Source organism: Hypomesus transpacificus, chromosome 9, assembly GCF_021917145.1.
Source record: "Hypomesus transpacificus isolate Combined female chromosome 9, fHypTra1, whole genome shotgun sequence".
Lineage (NCBI taxonomy): Eukaryota > Metazoa > Chordata > Actinopteri > Osmeriformes > Osmeridae > Hypomesus > Hypomesus transpacificus.
In genome coordinates, this window is record NC_061068.1 from 3,803,226 (window position 1) to 3,824,473 (window position 21,248).

Consider the following 21,248-nt stretch of genomic DNA (forward strand, 5'->3'; position numbering starts at 1 on the left):
GATGGGTGGTGTAGACCCTGTCTCTGCCAGTGCTTGTGAGGGCTGGACATGAGTTGATTTGATTGGAGGCAGACAGAGCATCCTTGTGTGTGTACACCTTGATGTCCCCCAGGTCCTGTGCATGTGATATGGCTCAGCTTGACAGCAGCACACAGCAGTGGGGTAAGGATGCCACTCACCTGTAGGGCACTGCAACTACGTCACCCTGACTTGGGCCAGGTACCCTCTTTTTATATGGGAGTCAGGTGGCTGAGCGGTTAAGGAGTCGGGCTGGTAATCTGAAGGTTGCCAGTTCAATTCCCGGCCGTGTCAAATGACGATGTGTCCTTGGGCAAGGCACTTCACCCTACTTACCTCGGGGAATGTCCCTGTACTTACTGTAAGTCGCTCTGGATAAGGGCGTCTGCTAAATGTAAATGTAATGTATATTGCCAAGACCTTTTAGCACGAAGATGAGGGCAAACGATAACGATAAATAACCACTGAGGACCTATTTAGATAGTATGAGTAATTGTGACTTGCCATTGAATGGATTGGCGCATGGAAAGGTGGATGGGTTTCTGCGTGAACAGAACACCATTTGTCAAATCCAAATTCAGTCAGTGAGAGGTTTAATACAATATTTAAAATGGTGACAGGCTCAGAAATATCAGGCCATATCTGAGGCGACTGTTTAACAGCAAGGTACTTCTGTGGAAGTCCAGGGGCTCGATAAAAAAAGAAAAGAAAGTCTAAAAATGAAAACTGAGATGAAATTGACCCCTCTGGGAAGTCAAATTGATCCGTGTGTGAGTGTGTGAAGGCTGCAGACCCCACTCTCCAGGTATCTGCCAGCTCCTCTTATGATGCTGAGGCTGTCCAGGCTGCATCTCCTGGGTTGAAGTGGCCCAGGCCACAGCCACTCGGCTAGGGTGCTTTTATTGACACGGTTGAGACATAGCCTAGATGGATGGGTCAGACTGTAATAGTGTAGCAGCAGTGCTTAGGTCTATTGATCATTTTGTTTTTAATGTTACCCGCTGCAGCACACACACACACACACACACACACACACTGCTTTGCTCCCTTCTAAGATGTGATGAAAGACTATGGTGGATAGAGGGAAAAAAAATAGGATAATGAGTAAATGAATGCTTGTATTTATGAATGTAATGTTTGTGTGTGCTTGTGTGGTGATGTTAGGGGTGGGAGGGAGAGAGACAGACAAACACCCTTCCTGTTTTGTCATTAAACATGATGGATATTCATTCTCTGCACATCCCTCACCCTATCATTTACTGTCATTATGTATTTGTTGGATAATGGATGAAAGGTTGCCTCTATAAAAAAAAAATACACAAGGATGCTGCTGTTTATCTTTTTTCCTAAAATAACATGTTTTTAACATATCAACCCCTTCTCTTCAACTGACGTTTACACCTGAAATGAATGAATCTAATTGAACCAAATGTAAACATGGACATACGCTTCGTGCACGGATGGATTGCACACTATATGTTTGTTAAAAAACAGAATGTGTTAGCTACCTTGTCAGAAGAAAACATTCAACAAACAATATAACCAACAATGCACCAACCCCTCCACCAAACCAGTCTTCCTCCAACTGTTCAGCAAGTTCCACACAGATACGGCTTCAAGACAAGGTGTAAAAATCTCCTGTGGTGGTAAATGCCGTGAAAGTAGTAAACATTACATTTAGCAGACATGGCCAACATAATCGATGCAAGGTTTTGCGTGATCAATGGTCGTGCACCGGCCAAGTCGATGCGGGATACTGGTGTGGTAGTAAACGTGTTTAACAAAGGATCTCTCAGACGGTAATCTGGTTTGCTTCTCCTCTTTCCTCACTGACCCTATTTTCACTCCTCTTCAACCCGCTGTAATCTCCCTTGTCTGCTCATGTTTGTCTGTGTGTTTGTGTGTGTGTGTCGGTCTGCCTTACACACTCTCTGACCTTGTTACCTTTTTCAACAGTGCCCTGGTGTCTCTTTAGATCTTCTTTCTCCAAGGACTGGTGTCTCTTTAGATCTGCTTTCTCCAAGAACTGGTGTCTCTTTAGATCTGCTCTCTCCGGGACTGTCTCTTTTTGTACCTGGTTTCTCTTTTTGGCTCGCTCTCTCTCCTGGGCTGGAGTGTCCCTCCCTGCGGTGGACGTTTCTCCCCGTGGCTGACGTGTCTCTTTCTCTGCCTGTTTGTCCTTCTGGGGTGTGGTCTCTCTCCCGGCTGGAGTGTCTCTTTTTGGAGCTGTTGTGTGTGGAGGGCTATGGTGAGGCGATGTGCGCTGGCTGGAGGACTGGCTGGTGTGAGACATGGGGTGGCCGAGGGAGAGGTGGAGGAACGGGGCCGTGGGATGGGAACCGACAGGGGCTTGGGCCTGGACGTGGGCTGGGGTCAGGGGTCGTCGTCTGGATCCTTGTCCTCTTGCTGGGCATGTGTGGCCTGGCGTGTGGCCAGTGCCCAGACAGCTGCCACTGTGCCTGGGACACTGGCACGGTGCTCTGTGTGGACGCGGGTCTGCGGGAGGTCCCTCAGGGACTGCCCCCAGACACCGTGTCCCTCCACCTGGAGCGCAACTACATCCGCCACCTCCCCGAGGACGCCTTCAGGGGGCTTCCGCACCTCCAGGACCTCCACCTCTCCCACAACCGCATCGACACCCTCTCCTCCGGGGCCCTGCGGCACCTGGGGCCGGAGCTGCGGCTGCTCGACCTCTCTCACAACCAGCTGAGCCGCGCCAACCGGGAGGAGTTCGGAGCCACCCGCGCCAAGACCCGCCTCTACCACAACCCCTGGCACTGCGACTGCACCCTGCAGGAGCTGATGGAGACGCTCAACCTGGAGCCGGAGACGGTGAACGGCATCGTGTGCGAGAGCTCGGTGCGCGGCGTGGGCGAGGGAGGCCGCTGGGAGGACCCGGCGTCGCTGGGGGAACACGCGGGCCAGCCCCTGGTCAAGCTGCTGGACTCTGGGGTGAACTTCTGCAGCCTGCAGAGGAAGACCACTGACGTGGCCATGCTGGTGACCATGTTTGTGTGGTTCTTCATGGTTATCGTGTATGTGGTGTACTACGTCAGGCAGAACCAGGCCGAGGCCAGACGGCACATGGAGTACCTGAAGAGTTTACCTAGTCCTAAGAAGACGCCTACCGAGGGAGACACGCTGAGCACGGGCTTCTGAGAAGTCAAGACGATGTTCTGCTGGAACCCTCCTCTTCAGCGAACAGTGGGGGAGGGCGGAGGGGTGGTGAGATGTTTGACTCTCAACGTAAAGGCCACAGAGTCGCACCTTCTCTGCTCTGTTTGAACAATTACTGTGAATACATTTGTTGAAGAAAGAAAAGAAAAAAAGCGGGCAATATTTTCTTTTTGTAGCTGTTGTGTCTTTGATGTTGTTATGTTTCCAGGTTTACAAAAATGTTACTATTCTATGAATGCCAAAATGCTGAAATGTATAGAAAGTGTTTTCTGTATGATAGCACTTCTGCATTATCAGGAGGAACTGTAGAACATAAATGTGTCATTTGTTTCTCCCGACCTGATCCCTCACTATTCTCATTGCTTTTCCATTTCGGGCCCTAATAATGTTGCTAATAATGTTGTAACCGTTTCCAGCTGACCTCTTCATCTCCTGGCACAGAACAGCCCCTGGAACCATCGCAGCCAATCAAGGGAAGTGTTTCTCAATCAGGCTAGCGGATTGAGTAAATGTTAATTCAGAATCAGGAAGCTCGTCATCAGGGAAGGCTGTTATAGCCCCCTTGTAAAGAAGGTCAACAAGCCAGCTAGCGTGATGAACATCTAACCGCTGATCTAAATATACGAAGTGATAGAGAGGCCGGATCTACCATATTGGCAATCTAGGCACGTGCCCAGGGGCCCTTGGGCATAGAGGGGCCCTTAATTATGGGAGATTTGTTTTAGTTTTTTTGGGCTTCACTAAAACAGTCGACACAAGGCTTGCTTTGCCCTCGATCTTGATCATCATCCAATCAAAATAAAATGAAAGTTGTTGTAAAAAAAATAAGTATGATTGGGGGGGGGGGGGGGCACTTGAGCTGCACAGTTGCAGTTGAGCTTCAGTGCCCAGGGGTCCTTGGGGGTACTAATCTGGGCTTGATGGAGAGAGAGGGAGGGGCTGATTTAGAGCCACAGGCGCTGTCGTTGTGAGGTTTGGCAGGAATGGAGCGTTGAAAGGCTGCGAAGGCTACGATCTGGTGTCGCTGTCTACCGCACGGACGACGTGTGGCTGTCTCACACTCAGAGAAATTAAGACCATATTTAGAACAGGGTTTTAATAATTGAGACGTTCTTTGTTAATTAGAGGTATGAAAGCATCAGTCTGTCCAGGATGGCTCTTCTCTTCCTGTGGGTGTTCGCTTGTCTCCTGAGTGAATCCTGGTTCAAACCCGGACTCTACTGTGTGTGCTGTTTTAGGTGTACTGTTATCTGAGTGTCTAGTGTCAGTGGAGAATGATTCAGCTGAGAATGATTCAGTTGAAAATGAACATTTGAGAATCAACCTCATTCAACTGCTTTAAAAGAAATCTCAAAACATGGTTGATAATTAACCAAAAATGAGATCATTAGTGATTAAGCAGTAGAAAAAAATGTTTTAGCACTTGTTTGTGTACCCATTCTTCTTTCCCCTTTACCCATGGTTAAGGACCAAGTGAGGTTTGTGAGTTGAGATTTTATGTTTGATATGTTTTAACTTAATGTTGTATAGCCTTTTTTCACTCTGGCAGGGGGACTGCCAACGGAAACTAGCTTTTTGGCTATAATTGGGTGCATTTACATTTTAATGTTCATGAATGTACAGTCTCCCTCTTGAATAACATGAATTGAAATTGAAATTCATCCTGTAACTCAATGTGACAAGCAGCTAGTCTCTCAGACACAGTAGAGACAGCTATGTTGAGTTATGATTTATTTCTGTAACATATACTGTATATGTGTTTGAAATATCTGTCTGTGTGTTGAATGTACGTTTTTTGTCCATGAACCAATTCAGTGTGCACAAAGTGACCTGACTTTGTATGCTAGATGATCAATACCACCAAGACGTTGATCAATTGAGCTTAACCTAGAGGTGGGGGTTTGTTGTTCAAGGCGAGGCTAAAATGGCTTATTATGTCTGTGCTATGGAGTTCTGAGTAAGATGTTTAAAGCTAAAGGCTGTGGTGATGTGTTGTGCTGGGTCAAGAAAAACAAACGTATGTCAAAAAATAACTGTGAATGTATGAATATGAACAAGCTGATATTTTTAAGGTTTTAAGGCAGGGTCTGACGTCCACAAACTCAACTAGAGAACTAAGATGAAGAAATCAAATTTATAGTCCACATTTATGTGTAAATTGACGTGCTCTGTCCAGATGGTGTTCATAATATGTAGGTGTGACTGTGTATAGACAGATACATTAACTTATGTTCTGATTTCAGTTTCCATCTGGTCAAAACATCAGTCAAACAAACAAACAAGGACCAAGCTTGCTTCCTGTGCTGGTTTTATTACATTGATTTATTTTATTTGGGATGTTTTTAGATTTTATTTCTCTCTATGTCAATAATTATTCTAACAAAAATAACATCATAGATTTGGAAACCAATATATAAATAATAGATGAAAAATGGAAAAAACTAAAATATAAAAACAAAATCAAACAAACGTGGCTGTGTTTTATTCATAGAAATGCTTCTACCTTTTATTGCCAAGGTGAGAGGTTAGAAGAAAAGGAAAAGAAAGTACAGAATGACTGAATCAATTCACAACATGGCGTGTTTGATCACGACTGCCAATGTTTCCCATTTCTACTCTACCATGCTTTCAAAGAAATTGTGAAAAACTATTTTAACACATACAAAAAGTACATGATATCAATTTTACCTCCAACTCAACCTACTTATTATTGAGTTTTGTTTACTAATGTCACCACATCAACATAAAACATAAATGAAATGGCCCAATCTCAATCAACCGTCTTGCCTTTGTCTTCCTAGGTTGTCACTTAACCACCCTTCCCCCTGAATAGATAGATGTGTAGATCGATGTAATTCATACATAAGAAGAAGTACAACACAGGAAATCGATTTGACATCACTTCCTTTTTTGGGGTATTCTGACACTTCCAACAGTGAGGTGTGAACAGGAAGAACCAGGAGGGAAATATTCAGCCAAATGTACAACTTCCTGCACACTCAATGGGAAAACAGAGAGAAAAATAAAAAATAAAAATAAAAAAGCAACTTTAGTCTGTTCTTGTTTTTGTCTTTTATTTCCAATTTACATTAATCAAAACCGTAACAAAAACAAAACCATGATCATCATCATCATCATCATAATAATGCTATTATTATTAATAATAATAATATTATTAATAATCAGAAATATACACACCCTCACACATGAATAGACTGTGTCCCGGGGTTAGGGACTGTTCTGTGCACAGAGGGTGACAGGGTGTCTAGTGATACATCTCTCTGGACTAGGGGGCACAGAGGTGGGCAGGGCAGCGGAGTTTAGGTCCTGGAGTGTGTTTGCCAGGGCACAGTGTACTTCCTGTGTGAGGGGTCAGCGGAGGCTGATGGGAGGAAGTGATGCGGGTAGGGGTGAGGGGGTAAACGTCATCAGAGGAGGGCCGATGCTGGACGGGTCTCTGGGCTTCTCTCCAGATGTCTCCCGTGCCAGGTAGCAAGGTTGGGGTTCTGTAAACTTCTGGGTCAAGGCCATACTTTGTTTAGTTGTTTTCTTTTTAGTGTGAGGTAGCTTCAAAAATCATAACTAAAACAAAACGAAAAATGACAACAAAAAAAAGGATCTAGGAGGAATTTGGAATTTTGGAAGTCTCTTTTGATTGGCAGCTACAGGCCGAGGGGGCGGGGCAGGGGGGCAGGGACATTTGTCACCCTGAAAAACAAACTCCCAGGGTGCAATGTACTCACTGACCACTGTATATATATATGTGTATACACACACATATATATACATATATACATGTCACTACATATCAGTATCTGGTTGTTAAAAAATACAGACTTGTTTTACAACAATAGCACCATTGACTTTATTATAATACACAGTAACTTTCTGATACACACTGGCGGTCGAAATAGGAACACCTGCACTTACTACATAGCTAGATTTTTTGGTTTCAACAAGATAATATGTGGATATGGAGCAGGAGAGGGGAGTGGAGAAGGGTGGGGAGAGGGATGGGGTGGGGCTGAAGGTGTGTGTGTGTGTGGAGGGAGGGGGACTGATATACTATTGTACAGTATATATAGGCTGCTCCTATTGGCTGTGACACACCTGGGACCCACACCTAAACAATAAATAAATAACACCATCACGTTTCTATCTGTCTCTCCCTGCCGAGGTCCCCTTGCCTTCAGGGGAGGGCTGCCCAGGATGGAGTAGGGGTGGGAGTGGGGGGGTCCGTGGGGGGGTTCTGGGAGAGAGAGAGGGGCGAGGGGGTCAGGGGGAGACTGGAGGCGATGCTGGATGAATCTCAGATGACTGCTGCTGGTGCCATTCAGTGCAGATATCCTAGGAGTACGACTTGGAAAAAGCACTTTTTACTTAGAAAAAAAGTCCCATTTAAAAAAAAAGTGTCTCGATCTTTCTGTTCTCTCTTTATTCCTTTTTTTCTTTTGAAGTGTGTGTTTCTCTTTCATCTTTTTTTTTTTTGTTCAATTCACGGTTCTCTTCTTCTTTCCATTCCTCTATCTTTACAAGAAACAGACTGCGCCAACGTCGACTCCGAACTCCTGGTCTGCTCCACCGATGTCCATGGGGGCAATGTCCACGATGGGCAGACGAGAGGTCTTCTGTGACTTGTACTCGATGACCGTCTTGCCCCACTGTCCTGTGTGTTTCTGTAGGGAGGAACAAATGCTGGTCAGAGGACAAAGACACAACCACGGAACAGGGACAAAATGCGTGTGTGTGCACGTGTTCTTATGCGTGAAAGGTAACAGCAGGGATACAGGATGTGAGCGCACGGTGGTGAGGTAGTGACAGTGAGTAACAGAGAGAGAAAGAGAAATAGAGTTCGAAAAAGACAGAAAGAAAGAGATGATCGTCCATTCATCCAGAGTATGCACGTGTCCTCCTCTGCCTCTCCCTGTAGCCTGGCAACCAAGCCTCGCCTCGCCTCCCTCCGTCTCACCGTGCATCCGTCCTCCATGACGCTGTAGGTGAAGCGGCTGTTGCCCTCGGCTCGGATCTCCACGTCGTTGGAGCCCTGCAGCAGCACGGCCTTCTTCAGGTTGCCCGCGGACGCGTCCATGTAGGCCACGCTGTTGCGGCAGTGGTAGGTGAGGTTCTGGGCGGCTTCCGTGGACAGCAGCCTGAGGAAGGTCATCTGGATAGCGGCGGTGTTGGGAGCCAGGCTGTCATCGCCGTAGCTGAACTGCAGGGGGGGACGACAGAGAGGGGAGGAGGAGGGGAGGAGGAGGGGAGGAGGATGGTTAGAGCTACACTGGACAGCTCTGCTGTGGTAAGCAGGGGAGATGGGGAACGTTCAGGGGAGATGGGAAACGTTCAGGGGAGATTGGGAACGTTCAGGGGAGAGACTTCTACTGCCTGTGATAAGCGCATGTTGTCCTACAGAGAGACTCACGTGGAACCCTCCGTTCATGGTCTCTCCGAACCAGATGTGTTTGCGCTCCTTGGTCTTGCTGGACCACCAGTTCTTGCGTGGGATGCTAGCAGGCTTGGGGTGGACGCAGGACTCGCCAGTCTCCATGTTACAGTAGACCTTGATGGCGTCGATGGTGCAGCCCTGGTTGGGGTCGATCCAGTACTCTCCTGGAAACACATGCACACGGATCAGCTGTGGTTCCTACTTCCCTTTTTACCGACAATATTTACTCCTTCTTTTCGTAACTTTAGTCTCTTTCTTGCGAAAAATTATTTTTTAAATTCTAGATTCTAGAATTCTAGAGTTAATGTTAGAGACCAGGTTAATGTACTCAAGGGTTCACGATTCCTACACTATTGAACCCATGGGCTACTGGCTTCGACAACGCCAATGTGCTCCTGGCTAATGGTTCGCATTGTATCATTGCACCTACAGCTAATGGTTCCTACCACATTAGTGCGCTCCTGGCTTACACGTCCTACTACATCAGTGCACCCCTGGATAATGGTTCCTACTGTGTCCGTGGCCCCCCCCCCCCCCCCCCCCGTGTGCCACTCACCGCTCTTCCAGTCGGGGTGGCAGAGCTTCAGGTCTCTGCAGGTGCGGGCGGGGTTCTTCTTGGAGCCCTCGGGGCTGCGGATGTTCTCGATCTGGTTGTTGAGAGACTTGAGGGTGGCGTCCACCTCCACGTCATGCTGGCGCAGGTTACTGGAGGCCTGGTCGGCACGCATGTACCTCAGGGGGTCAGGGGACTTCTCAAGCTGAGACAGGCCAGCGAAGGCGGACATGTCGATGCCTGGGCCGGGGGGCCCGGGTGGACCGGGGGGGCCAGAGTTACCAGGGGGACCCTGATGGAGAGAGAAGTGTCACGCGCGGGCATGTTGGCTCGAGGCTAAAGAAGACTCCCAGGAGAACTCAGAACTAGACGACACCTCGGCAGGAGCAATACAGTGAGACATCCTCTTCTCCGGATACTAATACTGTACAGTGGACAGTAATACATGTGTCAGTTTATAGTGTAAAGAGATATGGAAAGTAAAGGGACCTTCAAAGGTTCGTAACAGACAAAGCATTCTGCGATTTTAAATGTCGGTGTTATTCCTGTGTGTCAAGCCTGTGTGTGTGTGAGTTTGTTGGGACACTTACGGAGGGACCGGTCTCTCCAGAGCGACCACGGGGTCCGGGGGGTCCGATGGGTCCAGGAAGACCGTTGGAACCGTCCTTTCCACCGGGTCCAATAGGTCCAGGGGGTCCCTAAACACACGGAACATGGGCATCAGAGTCCGACTCAGGCACGGTTTGAGAGACGACCCTGACGTGGAGAGGCCTTCGTGTGCCCAGGTGTGAAGGCAGCTGGGATGGAGAGCGAGGCTGAATCTGAGCGGACGCGTCTGTACTCACTCTGGCTCCAGAGGGTCCAGCAGGTCCAGATGCACCCTGGTCTCCAGCTTGACCCTGGAGGGTGACAGAGAGGTTCATGGGAAACAAGGACAGACCCATTCAAAGGATTCCATCCAACAAATGCAGCTGTTTCAGTTAACATCCAGGATGATATATGTATCTGTTGACAAATACTTCATCTAAACATCCGCTGATCCATACATAGGACAGTTGTGGAGCATCTGTGATCATGACTAGACCTAGTCTGTGGTTCCAGGGTACTCACGGGAGGTCCAGGAAGACCCTGCAGACCGGTGAAGCCTCGGTGTCCCTTCTGTCCCCTCTCTCCACCCTCACCAGCCTCTCCCTTGTCACCGCGAGGTCCTTGGGGTCCCTTAACCAAGAGAGTGATGCAACGTCAGCATTTGAGGCCTATGTCACCTGTGTGTCTGTGTGTGCGTGTGTGTCGTATGCTTGTGAGGATGTGTCTGCAAGAGAGATGTGTAATTGTAAGTCTTTGTGTGTGTGAAATGTGTAATGGTGTGTGTGTGTGTCGTGTGTAATGGTGTGTGTGTGTGTCATGTGTAATGTTGTGTGTGTGTGTGTCACGTGTGATGGTGTGTGTGTGTGTCCTGTGTGATGGTGTGTGTGTGTGTCCTGTGTGATGGTGTGTGTGTGTGTCATGTGTAATGTTGTGTGTGTGTGTGTCACGTGTGATGGTGTGTGTGTGTGTCCTGTGTGATGGTGTGTGTGTGTGTCACGTGTATTGGTGTGTGTGGTCCACTTACAGCCATTCCTCTGGCTCCAGCCGGTCCTGCGGGTCCAGCAGGGCCTTGGGCTCCCTAGATTAAAGCAAGATGAACTGTTAGAACCTGATCAGAACATTCCAGAACTCGTTTCCCCCCCCAACATCAATCAAATAAACAGAACCTTCTAGCTTGAATAAGTACTAGGCTTGCAATCAAAGACTCCAGCGAACACAATCAAAGATCCCTTTTGCCCTTTTTTTTTGCCCTTTTGACAACCCAACAGAGATTAGTACTACACAGGTCAATACTACAGAAATGAGTACGAGAGGGTTGTACTACAAAGACTACTACTACAGAAATAAGTACTACAAAGGATAGGACACCAGAGGTCAGTACGACAAAGTTCTGTTGTCCAGAGGTCAGGCCTCCAGTGGAGCAGGTCAGTATGAGAGGGTACTCACCGCCTCTCCTCTGTCTCCCTGCTTGCCGGTGGGGCCGACAGGGCCGGAGGCTCCAGGGGCCCCAGGTGCACCAGGAGCTCCAGCGGGGCCTGTGTTACCACGGTCACCCTTGGGGTCAGAGGTCACAGAGCAGGCCAGTCAGTCCAACACCAAATGCATAATAATACTGAGGCTCATGCTGCACTACTGCAGTGACATCATGCTTGGTCCTCTGTCCATCTGGAGTGGAGGGAGACGAGGAGTCGTACCTTGATACCAGTGGCACCATCTCTACCAGGGGGACCATCAGATCCAGCATTGCCCTGTCAGACAACCAGACAGCGTCATATGAATAACTAGGTTAAATCCACTGATCAATGACTCTTATTAATCAATGTATTAATCATTTTGTCCATCCATCTATCAGTCAGTCTATCTCCATCAATCGATCAAACTGACCTCTCTGCCAGGCTCTCCAGAAGGTCCAGTCAGCCCAGGGGGTCCAACTGGGCCAGGGGGTCCGCGGTCTCCGCTTCCACCAGGAGATCCCTGTTTACCAGGCTCACCCTGAACACACAGCATACAATGGCACGGAGTCACCAACAGGGGGCGACAATCCCGATCCAGCTCACTTGGAGGGTAGGAAAGCAGCTAGTGGACCTAGCGTGGTATCAGTTGAAATGATGTATCCTCCAATGGTTATGGGCCAGTTGGATTTGTTAAGTTGGTAAGCTAAACCCCAAGGTGAGCCTTCATGTGATGGTCTGACTAAAGATTTAGCATGTGGAAGACATCATCAGTTTGACTTCTAGAATTTTTCTTTCTCTATTTTCCCTTTATGTGCTTCGAGTGGGGCGAATTTCTTTCCCTTCAGAATCTTGCCTTGTACATCATGTCATTTCAAATATGAATCGATACAGACCAAGTCTTTTGCCACTGAGGGACACATTACTGTGGCTGTCCGGCTTGTACATTCATTCAGTCTAACAGCCTGTTTCTTTGAGTCTGTCAGATTCTGTACAGTGTGTGTGTGTGTGGTGCGTGCTGTGTGTGTGCGTGTGTGTGAGAGAGACTTACAGAGGGTCCTGGAAGACCAGGGAAGCCTCTTTCTCCACGTTGACCAGGAAGACCAACAATCCCACGCTGTCCAGCCAGACCAGAAGGTCCTGAGGGGCCGTCGGGACCCTGGAGAGGGGGAGGGAAGGAAGGAAGGGGGAGAGAGACAGAGAGAGAGAGAGAGAGATAGATAGATATATATATATATATATATATATATATATATATATATATATATATAGAGAGAGAGAGAGAGAGAGAGAGAGAGAGAGAGAGAGAGAGAGAGAGAGAGAGAGAGAGAGAGAGAGAGAGAGAGAGAGAGAGAGAGAGAGAGAGAGAGAGAGAGAGAGAGAGAGAGAGAGAGAGAGAGAGCGGAAAGGAGGTGTTAAGGATGTTATTTTTCACAATAATTTTATGTGCCGTATTCTATGAGTTTCAAAAATAGGTTGAGACCCGTTTCGAATCTAACGGATAGATTCTGCATCGCATTAATCAGACACTTTCAAATGTTGTATGTATTCAATCTATTCTATTATTAGGTTCTTATTTTTGTATTCAATAAGGTTCATGTTGTGTCAGAGTCAAATGTGTTCTCATGTGTCCTGCTGGAATGCAGGTTCATGTCCTACAAGAAACCCTTGTCACGCACAACATCACATCCTGACACCAAGATTCCATCTCTCGCTCCCTCTGGTTCACTGGTTCCAGTCAACCTCTGTTTAATCTGTTCTGTCACATTTGTCCCTAGTGTATCAGCTCCTCACCTCATCCCTCTCTCTCTCTCATCCCTCTCCCTCCTTTCTAGACGTATTCTCTCTCTCTTTCTCCCTCTGTCTCTTTCTCTCGCTTTCTCTCCCTCCCTCCATCCGTCTCTGTCTCCCTCCTGGGTCTCTTTCTTTCCCATCCTCTATCTCTCTCACTCTCTTCCTTTATCCCTTCTTACCCCGCCCTCTCCGAACCATCCATGTGTGTGTGTATGTGTGTGTGTGTGTGTGTGTGCTATAAATAAGTGATTCCACACCTGTGACGTGTGTGAGGACTGAGATGCTGTGACGGAGGTAGAAGTGTTTCTCTCCGCACATCTGTCCTCTTTGCTTGAGAGGGTGATGTAGACAATCTCCATACAGCCTGCTGTCAGCCATCCTATATGTGGGTGTCAGTCAGTTTATGTTCTCTCTGTGTGAGTGCCATGTAAGATCCTCCAGTCGCACTCTGCAATCATGTTGTCCATCTCTTTGTGGTTGTGTCTCCACACTCTAAATGGTCTGGGCTATTACCCCCGTGCTGAACCCCTGGCAGACGTGAGCATGGCTGGGCAGCTGCACTTCCTGTCATGTCAGATAAATAACCCTCCACCGTCTTTTCCCTGGACACACAGAGGCAGCCAAAGGCTTTGGGAGACGACTCTCTGAACGTGTTTTGGACGTGCCAAAAGACCTTCCCAAGGTCCCGGGGTGTGAGAGCGTTCTCCTTGGGTTTGATGTGGCTCCTCTTCCTGCCCTGTGTGGCAGGTGTGCTGGTGTGGCAGGTGTGCAATGTGTGTATGTGATACTGCTCTGGGGCCAGTTGGGACCGGGGCGGGGAGGGAAGAGTGTGATGGGATGGGAACTCACGGGTGGGCCGTCCTCTCCCGAATCTCCCTTCTCTCCGGGGGTGCCAGCGGCTCCACGCAGCCCAGCGTCTCCCTGTCGGCCTGGGGGACCGCCATCACCTCGGACGCCCTTGGGACCATCTTTACCGGGAGGACCAGCTGGCCCAGAAGGACCGGGGTTACCCTGAGGCAAAGAAGAGGAGGAGAGATCGTCTGTAGATTAGAATCTATTCTCCAGATCTTTGAAGGGAAGACAGATATGACACTGTCTTTCTCATAATCCAGAGTTCTAACTTGACTGGATGAGTAGGTCTGCTGTACTCACATTAGGACCTGGAGGTCCAACTCTGCCAGCAGCACCAGGGAAACCAGTGGCACCCTGTTAGAGAGAGAGGGGGAGAGAGGGGGGAGAGAGAGGGGGGAGAGAGGGGCGAGAGAGAGGGAGAGAGAGGGGGGAGAGAGAGGGGGGAGAGAGGGGCGAGAGAGAGGGAGAGAGAGGGGGGAGAGAGAGAGGGGGGGGGGGGGTGGAGAGAGAAGAGCGAAGAGGAAAACAAGGACGACAACGTTAACTGCAGCAGCATATATTGTATCTAAATACGATCCCACATGCTGAATATTCGACCTGATTTAATGAGGTGGAGAATGTGTTTTAGACGGGCGACGAGCACTTACAGGAGGTCCCTGAGCTCCGCGAGCGCCTTTAGGTCCAGAAACTCCAGTTGGACCCTGAAATGTAAGCCAGGATTATTAACTAATGATAGGGACCTTGGGGGTCAGTCTTATTCAAAGCCTGAATACAAAGACAAAGATACACAGAGAAAGAAAAAGAGAGTGAGAGAGACAGATAGAGAGAATGGGAAGCAAAGAGAGATAGAGAGAGGGAGAGAGGTCCAGGGAGAGAGGTACAGGGAGAGAAAGCTGGAAAGAGAGTGGTACACAGAGAGAGAGAGAGAGAGAGGTTCAGGGAGAGGTACAGGGAAAGAGAGCGGTACAGAGAGAGAAAGGGAGAGAGAGAGAGGTGGACAGAATGACAGAGAGGTCGAGACAGAGACAGAGGAGATACCCACCGAAGGTCCTGGAGCGCCAGAGGGTCCTTGGGGTCCGGGAGCACCAGCATCGCCCTTCTGGCCACCCTCTCCCTGCTCTCCCTTAGCCCCAGGCTGGCCATCTGAACCCTGGGGAGGATGAAGACAGAGACCCATAAGTACCGTTCTGTCAACTCACACACGCGCCAACCATCCTGGACAGCAGCGCACTCACTTTAACACACTCCCAGGAAGAGGATACCTAGTTTTACCAAACATTTTAGACACGTATATTGACTTCTCGTCTGCATTACTTTTCCATAGACTGGCAAGTGAAACCATCATTCAATGACTTCGCATCATTGCCACTGAGGCATTTAAATGTTCTTCTGAGTTGGAGTCGATTGAAGTGGGTTGAACAATGGTGACCATTAGGGGTTGGTCATGACATGAGCCTAATTGGAGGGCTTGGTTGCTTGAGGTGGTTGGATAATAAGCATCCACATGTTCAGGTTGTTAACGATTACTGAGAGAGACCTATCAAACTGGTCTAATTAAAGTTGTTAATAGCTGGTCAGTACATGGTTTAATCCATAACCATGAATAGTCTCATTACCAACAATCCATAACTTCAGATCAGTTCCGACAGACAGACTGAAGGGAAACAGAAATACTACTGTGCGGATTCAATGGAGACCAAATTCATTGATCTTTATCTGAGGTAAAATATGTATCTACATTGTTGGTTATCATATTTTTATGTTATCATTGTTGTAGAATCCACAATTTTTATATTTTTAACTAATCGTTAGCTACTAGCAACTCACAATAAAAATAGAAGTCACTGTTTTCACAAAACAGGAATTGTCTGCCAGACATGATCAATTCAACAACATGTAGTTACCCATTAACATTTATCTATAATAACAGCACTCAGTAGGAAACAAAGGAATGAGGCTCGAACCAAATACAGACAAGAAGATGTTAGACATGTTGTCTCTCGACCCCAGTCTGTGAACGGTATGGTGTGTGTGTTGTGTGTTTGTGTACATTTTTATCTATGGGGGTGATTTCAGCAGATATCAGAGACGGGCTGTTCCGCAGAGGATACAGGATACACGAGACACGGGTCGATAACAAGTCGTCAAAGAACGTATATGAGGTGCGTTAGATTTGCCCTACAGCTTCAGCACTCCAGGTCTGAGCCTGTGGCTTCTTTAACGTGGGGAATACAAATCAAGCACACCCGATTGGTTGTTCAATGAGCTGGTGATACTCACAGGAGGACCAGCAAAACCAGCAGGCCCAGGGGGTCCAGTCTCTCCTCGGTCCCCCTAGGAGGAGAGGACACAGGTCAGAAGTCAACGTCAGGGGTACAAATATCAACATGAAGTCTTCTGAGTTTCATCGTCATTATTCTGTGTGTGTGTGTGCGTGTATATCTGTGTATGTGTGCATTCAAGTGTGTGTGTGTGTAGGATACGTACAGGCGCTCCACGGGCCCCAGCAGCCCCAGATGGCCCAGCAGGTCCTGACTCTCCCTACAGGAGCACACAGGACAGAGGCTGCTGTCAGCGACACCTCCACCACAGCATAACACAACTGTTTATCCATGTCTGCCTCGCAACGCATAATACAGTCTGTCTACAATACATCAACGACATGTCTCTGGATATCACCTGTCTAGGTGATCTATATCTACAGCACTACTGTTTTTGTCTGATTACTCCTGTCTATAGGATTTTTATAATCGATGTTTATCTGTCTATGTAGAATGTGTCTATATTTCTAAGTACAGTACCAGACTATGTTCCAGTTTGTTTACATCTGTTTGTTTACATCTGTTTATGTTTGTTTTTGTCCTGTAGCTCTCACCTTCTCTCCGTTGGGCCCAGCAGGACCAGGGGGTCCGATGGGGCCAGTCAAACCCTATAGAGAGAGAGACAGAGAGAGAGAGAGAGATAGAGAGAGATAGAGAGAGACAGAGACAGAGAGAGAGAGAAAGAGAGAGAGGGAGAGAGAGGGAAAGAGAGAGAGACATAGAGACAGAGAAACAGAGAGAGAGACGGACAGTAATGTAGGATGTTTTGGTATTTTGCATCAGTGTCCATGATTTGCATAAAACGATGAATAATTGAGCATGTGTGAAAGCATTTCCTGAGGGACTGAATGGTGAGTGGAATCATGATTGACGTTGAGTTATGTGTGCAGGATAATAAGGATCCAAAACGAAACAAGAGCGGGAAATGTGTACTGTGTGCGCCCAAGATTGTATAAAATATGATTTCTAACACTGTGGACTGTATTCCCTGCATGTGTGTCTGAAAGAAGATTTTGTAGTGAACTCACTCTGGAGCCGTCCTTGCCCGAGGCACCTTCAGGTCCTTTCTCACCGTTGTCACCCTTTGGAAAACACACACACACACACAAGTTCAACAGGAAAGCTATGATGCCAATGACATAGAAAGTTCCATGAAGGAGAATGCAAGTGAAATATTGTTTTGTTAGAGAGAGTGGTGACTCACTCTGTCACCCTTTGGTCCAGGGATGCCGGAGGCTCCTCTCTCTCCGGGCATGCCCTGCAGACCAGGGGGTCCCTGGGCTCCGGGGGCCCCACCGGGCCCAATGGCTCCCTGGAATACAAAGAGAGGAAGGGAGGGAGAGAGAATAAGAAAGACAGAGAGAGAGAGAGAGAGAGAGAGAGAGAGAGAGAGAGAGAGAGAGAGAGATAGAGAGGTTGGGTGGGTGGGGGGTCGGAAAAGACAAAAGGAGAGTGAGAAAGAGTAAAAGAATCTGTGAGTAGCTGTGAGTAAAAACACATTTGCGATGAGGTGAGGACACTGTGGTTTACAGCTCCTCCAGGCTTCACCCCCCCCCACTCCCCGCCGCTACCACACGCCATCTCCACGCTCACATTCTGATCTTAGCTTCCCTCAAACAATGCCTGCTGTGGGATTCTATTTCAGCCGTGTTTGTCTGTAACCACCTGACGGCGCTGCCAGAGTGTGAGTGCGCTCACAGCACGCCACACAGAGAGGCATCCTAGCCGCGGCTGTCAGCGTTGCCCACAACATCCTTCCAAGTGAGATCAGTTGTCTCTCCGCCTGCCGTCGCTTGACTAGCTGTGTGCTGCCTGCATCTGCTCCCGATATTGAAGCTTCCAGCAGGAGCTTGCTGGAGGTTTCACAAATGTGTTTCTGCCCTCCTTATACTGTAATCATCATCTTCTCATCTCATCTATCATATACTACTCCCTCTGGCCTGGACCTTAATCCCAGCCTCAGTGTGTCCCCCCTCCCAGCCTTGCACTGAGGGGTGCTGTGGCTTGGGAGGAAACACAGCAGCAAAGCAGGCTTTACCCAATCAAAGGCAGTAATTAGGTTCTCTGAAATCCCCACCACCTCCACCACCTCCAACCCTGCAGCCCACACCTTGTCTAAAACACATTCATTGCTGGACACACCAAAGAACCTGGCAATGCTTTAGTTCAAGGTTTCTCAGCTAAAGCCGTTTACTGAACATCTCTGCTACACTTCCCAGAACTAACATTTGGTAGCTTGCTTCAAATGTTGCAATGCTACAGCTTGCAGTCGCTAACATCACAACTAGATAGCAGTCTCTGTGTATCATCTGTGACTGTGTTGCCTAGTCAGGGGCTGACGTGGTGTTGGGTTGGTTGGTGGACTCACCTTGGGTCCGTCGGTTCCAGGAGTTCCAGGCAGACCTCGAGGCCCCTGCAGACCCTGGGGCCCAGCACCTCCTCTCTCTCCTGGGAAACCTCGCTCACCCTACAGGGGACCAACCACACAAACGTTCAGCTCAACTCAGCTCAGTTCAATTCTAGGGACCCGAAGAGAATTGGCAAAATGTGAAAAAATATCCAAAGAACATTTTGATTTAACGTAATGCAAACTTGTCACAACAGATACAACCTGTTCATGGATAGAACCTTGAGGAAACTACTAGGACTGTGAACCAATGGTTGGACAATTGTTAGTAGGTTGTTGGGTAATGAACCAATTGATGCAGCTTATTTATCATCAGTCAGTGAACTCACTCTGGGTCCAGTAGCACCAGCAGCTCCTCCCTCTCCTGGAACACCCTGAACAGGAAGCAGACACAGCTTATTGTCATGCAAATACGTTGCCATAGTTACAAATTAGACAGGCTAACCTGACATTCGTTATCTGGGGGTCATTCAAATATGTCAGCTGTGAATAAACACGATTACATATCTAATATGCAGAAAGGCTCATAATCAGACATTTAAAAAACATTCTAGAACTGTTCTCGGGCCGTTGCTAATTTTCCAGGGTTGGTTCTCCCTGTTCTGTTGAGAAACTGCTTTATAATATGATGGGTCGGGGTTCAAGGGTCAGGGGTCAGAGGATAAGCACCCACCTGGTCACCAGGCTTGCCTCCTTCACCTGGGGGGCCGGGAGGTCCAGGCAGACCCTGCACACAGGAAACACACATTCAAGAACAACCCAACTGTGGGGAAAGCTAGTACAGGTAAGAGTACAGCTAGTAGAGGTAAGAGGATAGCTAGTACAGGTAAGACTATAGCTAGTACAGGTAAGACTATAGCTAGTACAGGTGACAGAACAGCTAGAACAGGTAAGACTATAGCTAGTACAGGTAAGACTATAGCTAGTACAGGTAAGACTATAGCTAGTACAGGTGACAGAACAGCTAGAACAGGTAAGAGTACAGCTAGTACAGGTAAGAGTACAGCTTGTACAGGTAAGAGTATAGCTAGTACAGGTAAGAGTATAGCTAGTACAGGTAAGACTATAGCTAGTACAGGTAAGAGTACAGCTAGTACAGGTGACAGAACAGCTAGAACAGGTAAGACTATAGCTAGTACAGGTAAGAGGATAGCTAGTACAGGTAAGACTATAGCTAGTACAGGTAAGACTATAGCTAGTACAGGTGACAGAACAGCTAGAACAGGTAAGACTATAGCTAGTACAGGTAAGACTATAGCTAGTACAGGTAAGACTATAGCTAGTACAGGTAAGAGTACAGCTAGTACAGGTGACAGAACAGCTAGAACAGGTAAGAGTACAGCTAGTACAGGTAAGAGTACAGCTTGTACAGGTAAGAGTATAGCTAGTACAGGTAAGAGTATAGCTAGTACAGGTAAGACTATAGCTAGTACAGGTAAGAGTACAGCTAGTACAGGTGACAGAACAGCTAGAACAGGTAAGACTATAGCTAGTACAGGTAAGAGGATAGCTAGTACAGGTAAGACTATAGCTAGTACAGGTGACAGAACAGCTAGAACAGGTAAGACTATAGCTAGTACAGCTAAGACTATAGCTAGTACAGGTGAGAGGATACCTAGTACAGGTAAAGAGGATAGCTAGTACAGGTAAGAGGATAGCTAGTATAGGTAAGAGGATAGCTAGTACAGGTAAGAGTACAGCTACAAAGCAGGTTGTCACAGTAGCATCCCAGCATTCCCAGGTACAGATGGAGACTCACCTGGAATCCAGAGGGTCCAGGCTGCCCCTGCTCTCCTCTCTCTCCAGCAGGTCCCTGCGGTGATGGGAAACACAGTGAGGTAAGGTACAACCACCCCAGCTGATGTCCATGCAGTCTGTTTACCATCATCACTATTATTATCAAATCAGCTTGACTAAAACATCTTAGTTAGATAGTTAAATTAAGAGTGGGACATTTAACAAGACTATAACTAATTGAAGCTGATTGAGATAGATTGATATAAAAGCCTTGATTACGTCTTTATCATGCAGCTGCCCACCCTGTGTTTAGTGTATTAGCTGTGTCTCCAAAACACGTGAACTTCTCATTACTTTCTTATCAAGGACATTGGAGACTAGCTCCCTGCCTCGCCACAGTTCACATGGGGAGTCAAGAGAGCCAATTGAGAAAGGTGGATAAGATCGAAGAGAGGAAGACAGAGAGACTGTGGGATTGTGGGATACGTACGGCGGGGCCAGGAGGTCCAGCAGCTCCTGTCTCTCCATCCTTACCAGGAAGACCCTGAGGGGAGGAAGAGAGAGAGAGAGAGAGAGAGAGAGGGAGAGGGATGGAGAAAGAGAGAAAGAGAGAGAGAGATAGGGATAGAGAGAGGGATAGAGAGAGAGGGGTGGAGAGAGAGATATTAAAGAGACAGAGGGTAGAAGAATATCAATTAGAGGCCATAGGCTATGAGATCCACTAAAAGACAAGTAGTTTTAATTAGAGCTGTCACTGCTCAACTCGTCAGGCTCTGAGAGAAGATAAGACTAAATCACTAGCTCTGGGAGATGATAAGACTATATCACTAGCTCTGGGAGATGATAAGACTGCATCACTAGCTCTGGGAGATGAGCCGGACAGGGTCTGTGCAGATATCTGAAT

At 47.7% G+C, this 21,248-nt stretch overlaps 2 protein-coding genes across 3 annotated transcripts in view; one reads left to right on the top strand and one right to left on the bottom strand.

Moving 5' to 3' along the window:
• Window positions 1-387: 387 nt before the first annotated feature.
• On the top strand, window positions 388-4,031 carry LOC124471170 (leucine-rich repeat-containing protein 3-like). The gene has a single exon (XM_047025541.1). The coding sequence runs from the start codon at window positions 2,275-2,277 to the stop codon at window positions 3,175-3,177; it is 903 nt and encodes a 300-aa protein (XP_046881497.1). The 5' UTR covers window positions 388-2,274; the 3' UTR covers window positions 3,178-4,031.
• Window positions 4,032-5,486: 1,455 nt separating this feature from the next.
• col2a1b (collagen, type II, alpha 1b) overlaps window positions 5,487-21,248 on the bottom strand; it is a 43,120-nt gene continuing 27,358 nt past the window's right edge. For both annotated transcript variants that reach the window (XM_047024650.1, XM_047024651.1), the window contains 26 exons: window positions 20,835-20,888; window positions 20,367-20,420; window positions 19,281-19,334; window positions 18,937-18,981; window positions 18,569-18,667; window positions 17,405-17,512; window positions 17,229-17,282; window positions 16,755-16,808; window positions 16,367-16,420; window positions 16,160-16,213; window positions 14,922-15,029; window positions 14,527-14,580; window positions 14,180-14,233; window positions 13,877-14,038; window positions 12,285-12,392; window positions 11,667-11,774; window positions 11,477-11,530; window positions 11,229-11,336; window positions 10,807-10,860; window positions 10,305-10,412; window positions 10,040-10,093; window positions 9,785-9,892; window positions 9,198-9,486; window positions 8,618-8,805; window positions 8,165-8,407; window positions 5,487-7,871 (listed from right to left, as the gene is read on the bottom strand). In XM_047024650.1, coding sequence (XP_046880606.1) covers window positions 7,725-7,871; window positions 8,165-8,407; window positions 8,618-8,805; window positions 9,198-9,486; window positions 9,785-9,892; window positions 10,040-10,093; window positions 10,305-10,412; window positions 10,807-10,860; window positions 11,229-11,336; window positions 11,477-11,530; window positions 11,667-11,774; window positions 12,285-12,392; window positions 13,877-14,038; window positions 14,180-14,233; window positions 14,527-14,580; window positions 14,922-15,029; window positions 16,160-16,213; window positions 16,367-16,420; window positions 16,755-16,808; window positions 17,229-17,282; window positions 17,405-17,512; window positions 18,569-18,667; window positions 18,937-18,981; window positions 19,281-19,334; window positions 20,367-20,420; window positions 20,835-20,888 — 2,577 coding nt within the window. In that variant the 3' untranslated portion in view covers window positions 5,487-7,724. The remainder of the gene's footprint in view (window positions 7,872-8,164; window positions 8,408-8,617; window positions 8,806-9,197; window positions 9,487-9,784; window positions 9,893-10,039; window positions 10,094-10,304; window positions 10,413-10,806; window positions 10,861-11,228; window positions 11,337-11,476; window positions 11,531-11,666; window positions 11,775-12,284; window positions 12,393-13,876; window positions 14,039-14,179; window positions 14,234-14,526; window positions 14,581-14,921; window positions 15,030-16,159; window positions 16,214-16,366; window positions 16,421-16,754; window positions 16,809-17,228; window positions 17,283-17,404; window positions 17,513-18,568; window positions 18,668-18,936; window positions 18,982-19,280; window positions 19,335-20,366; window positions 20,421-20,834; window positions 20,889-21,248) is intronic.

Coding starts and splice junctions, on each gene's coding strand:
- LOC124471170 (XM_047025541.1), top strand. CDS start 2,275: ATGTGCGCTGGCTGGAGGACTGGCTGGTGTGAGACATGGGGTGGCCGA.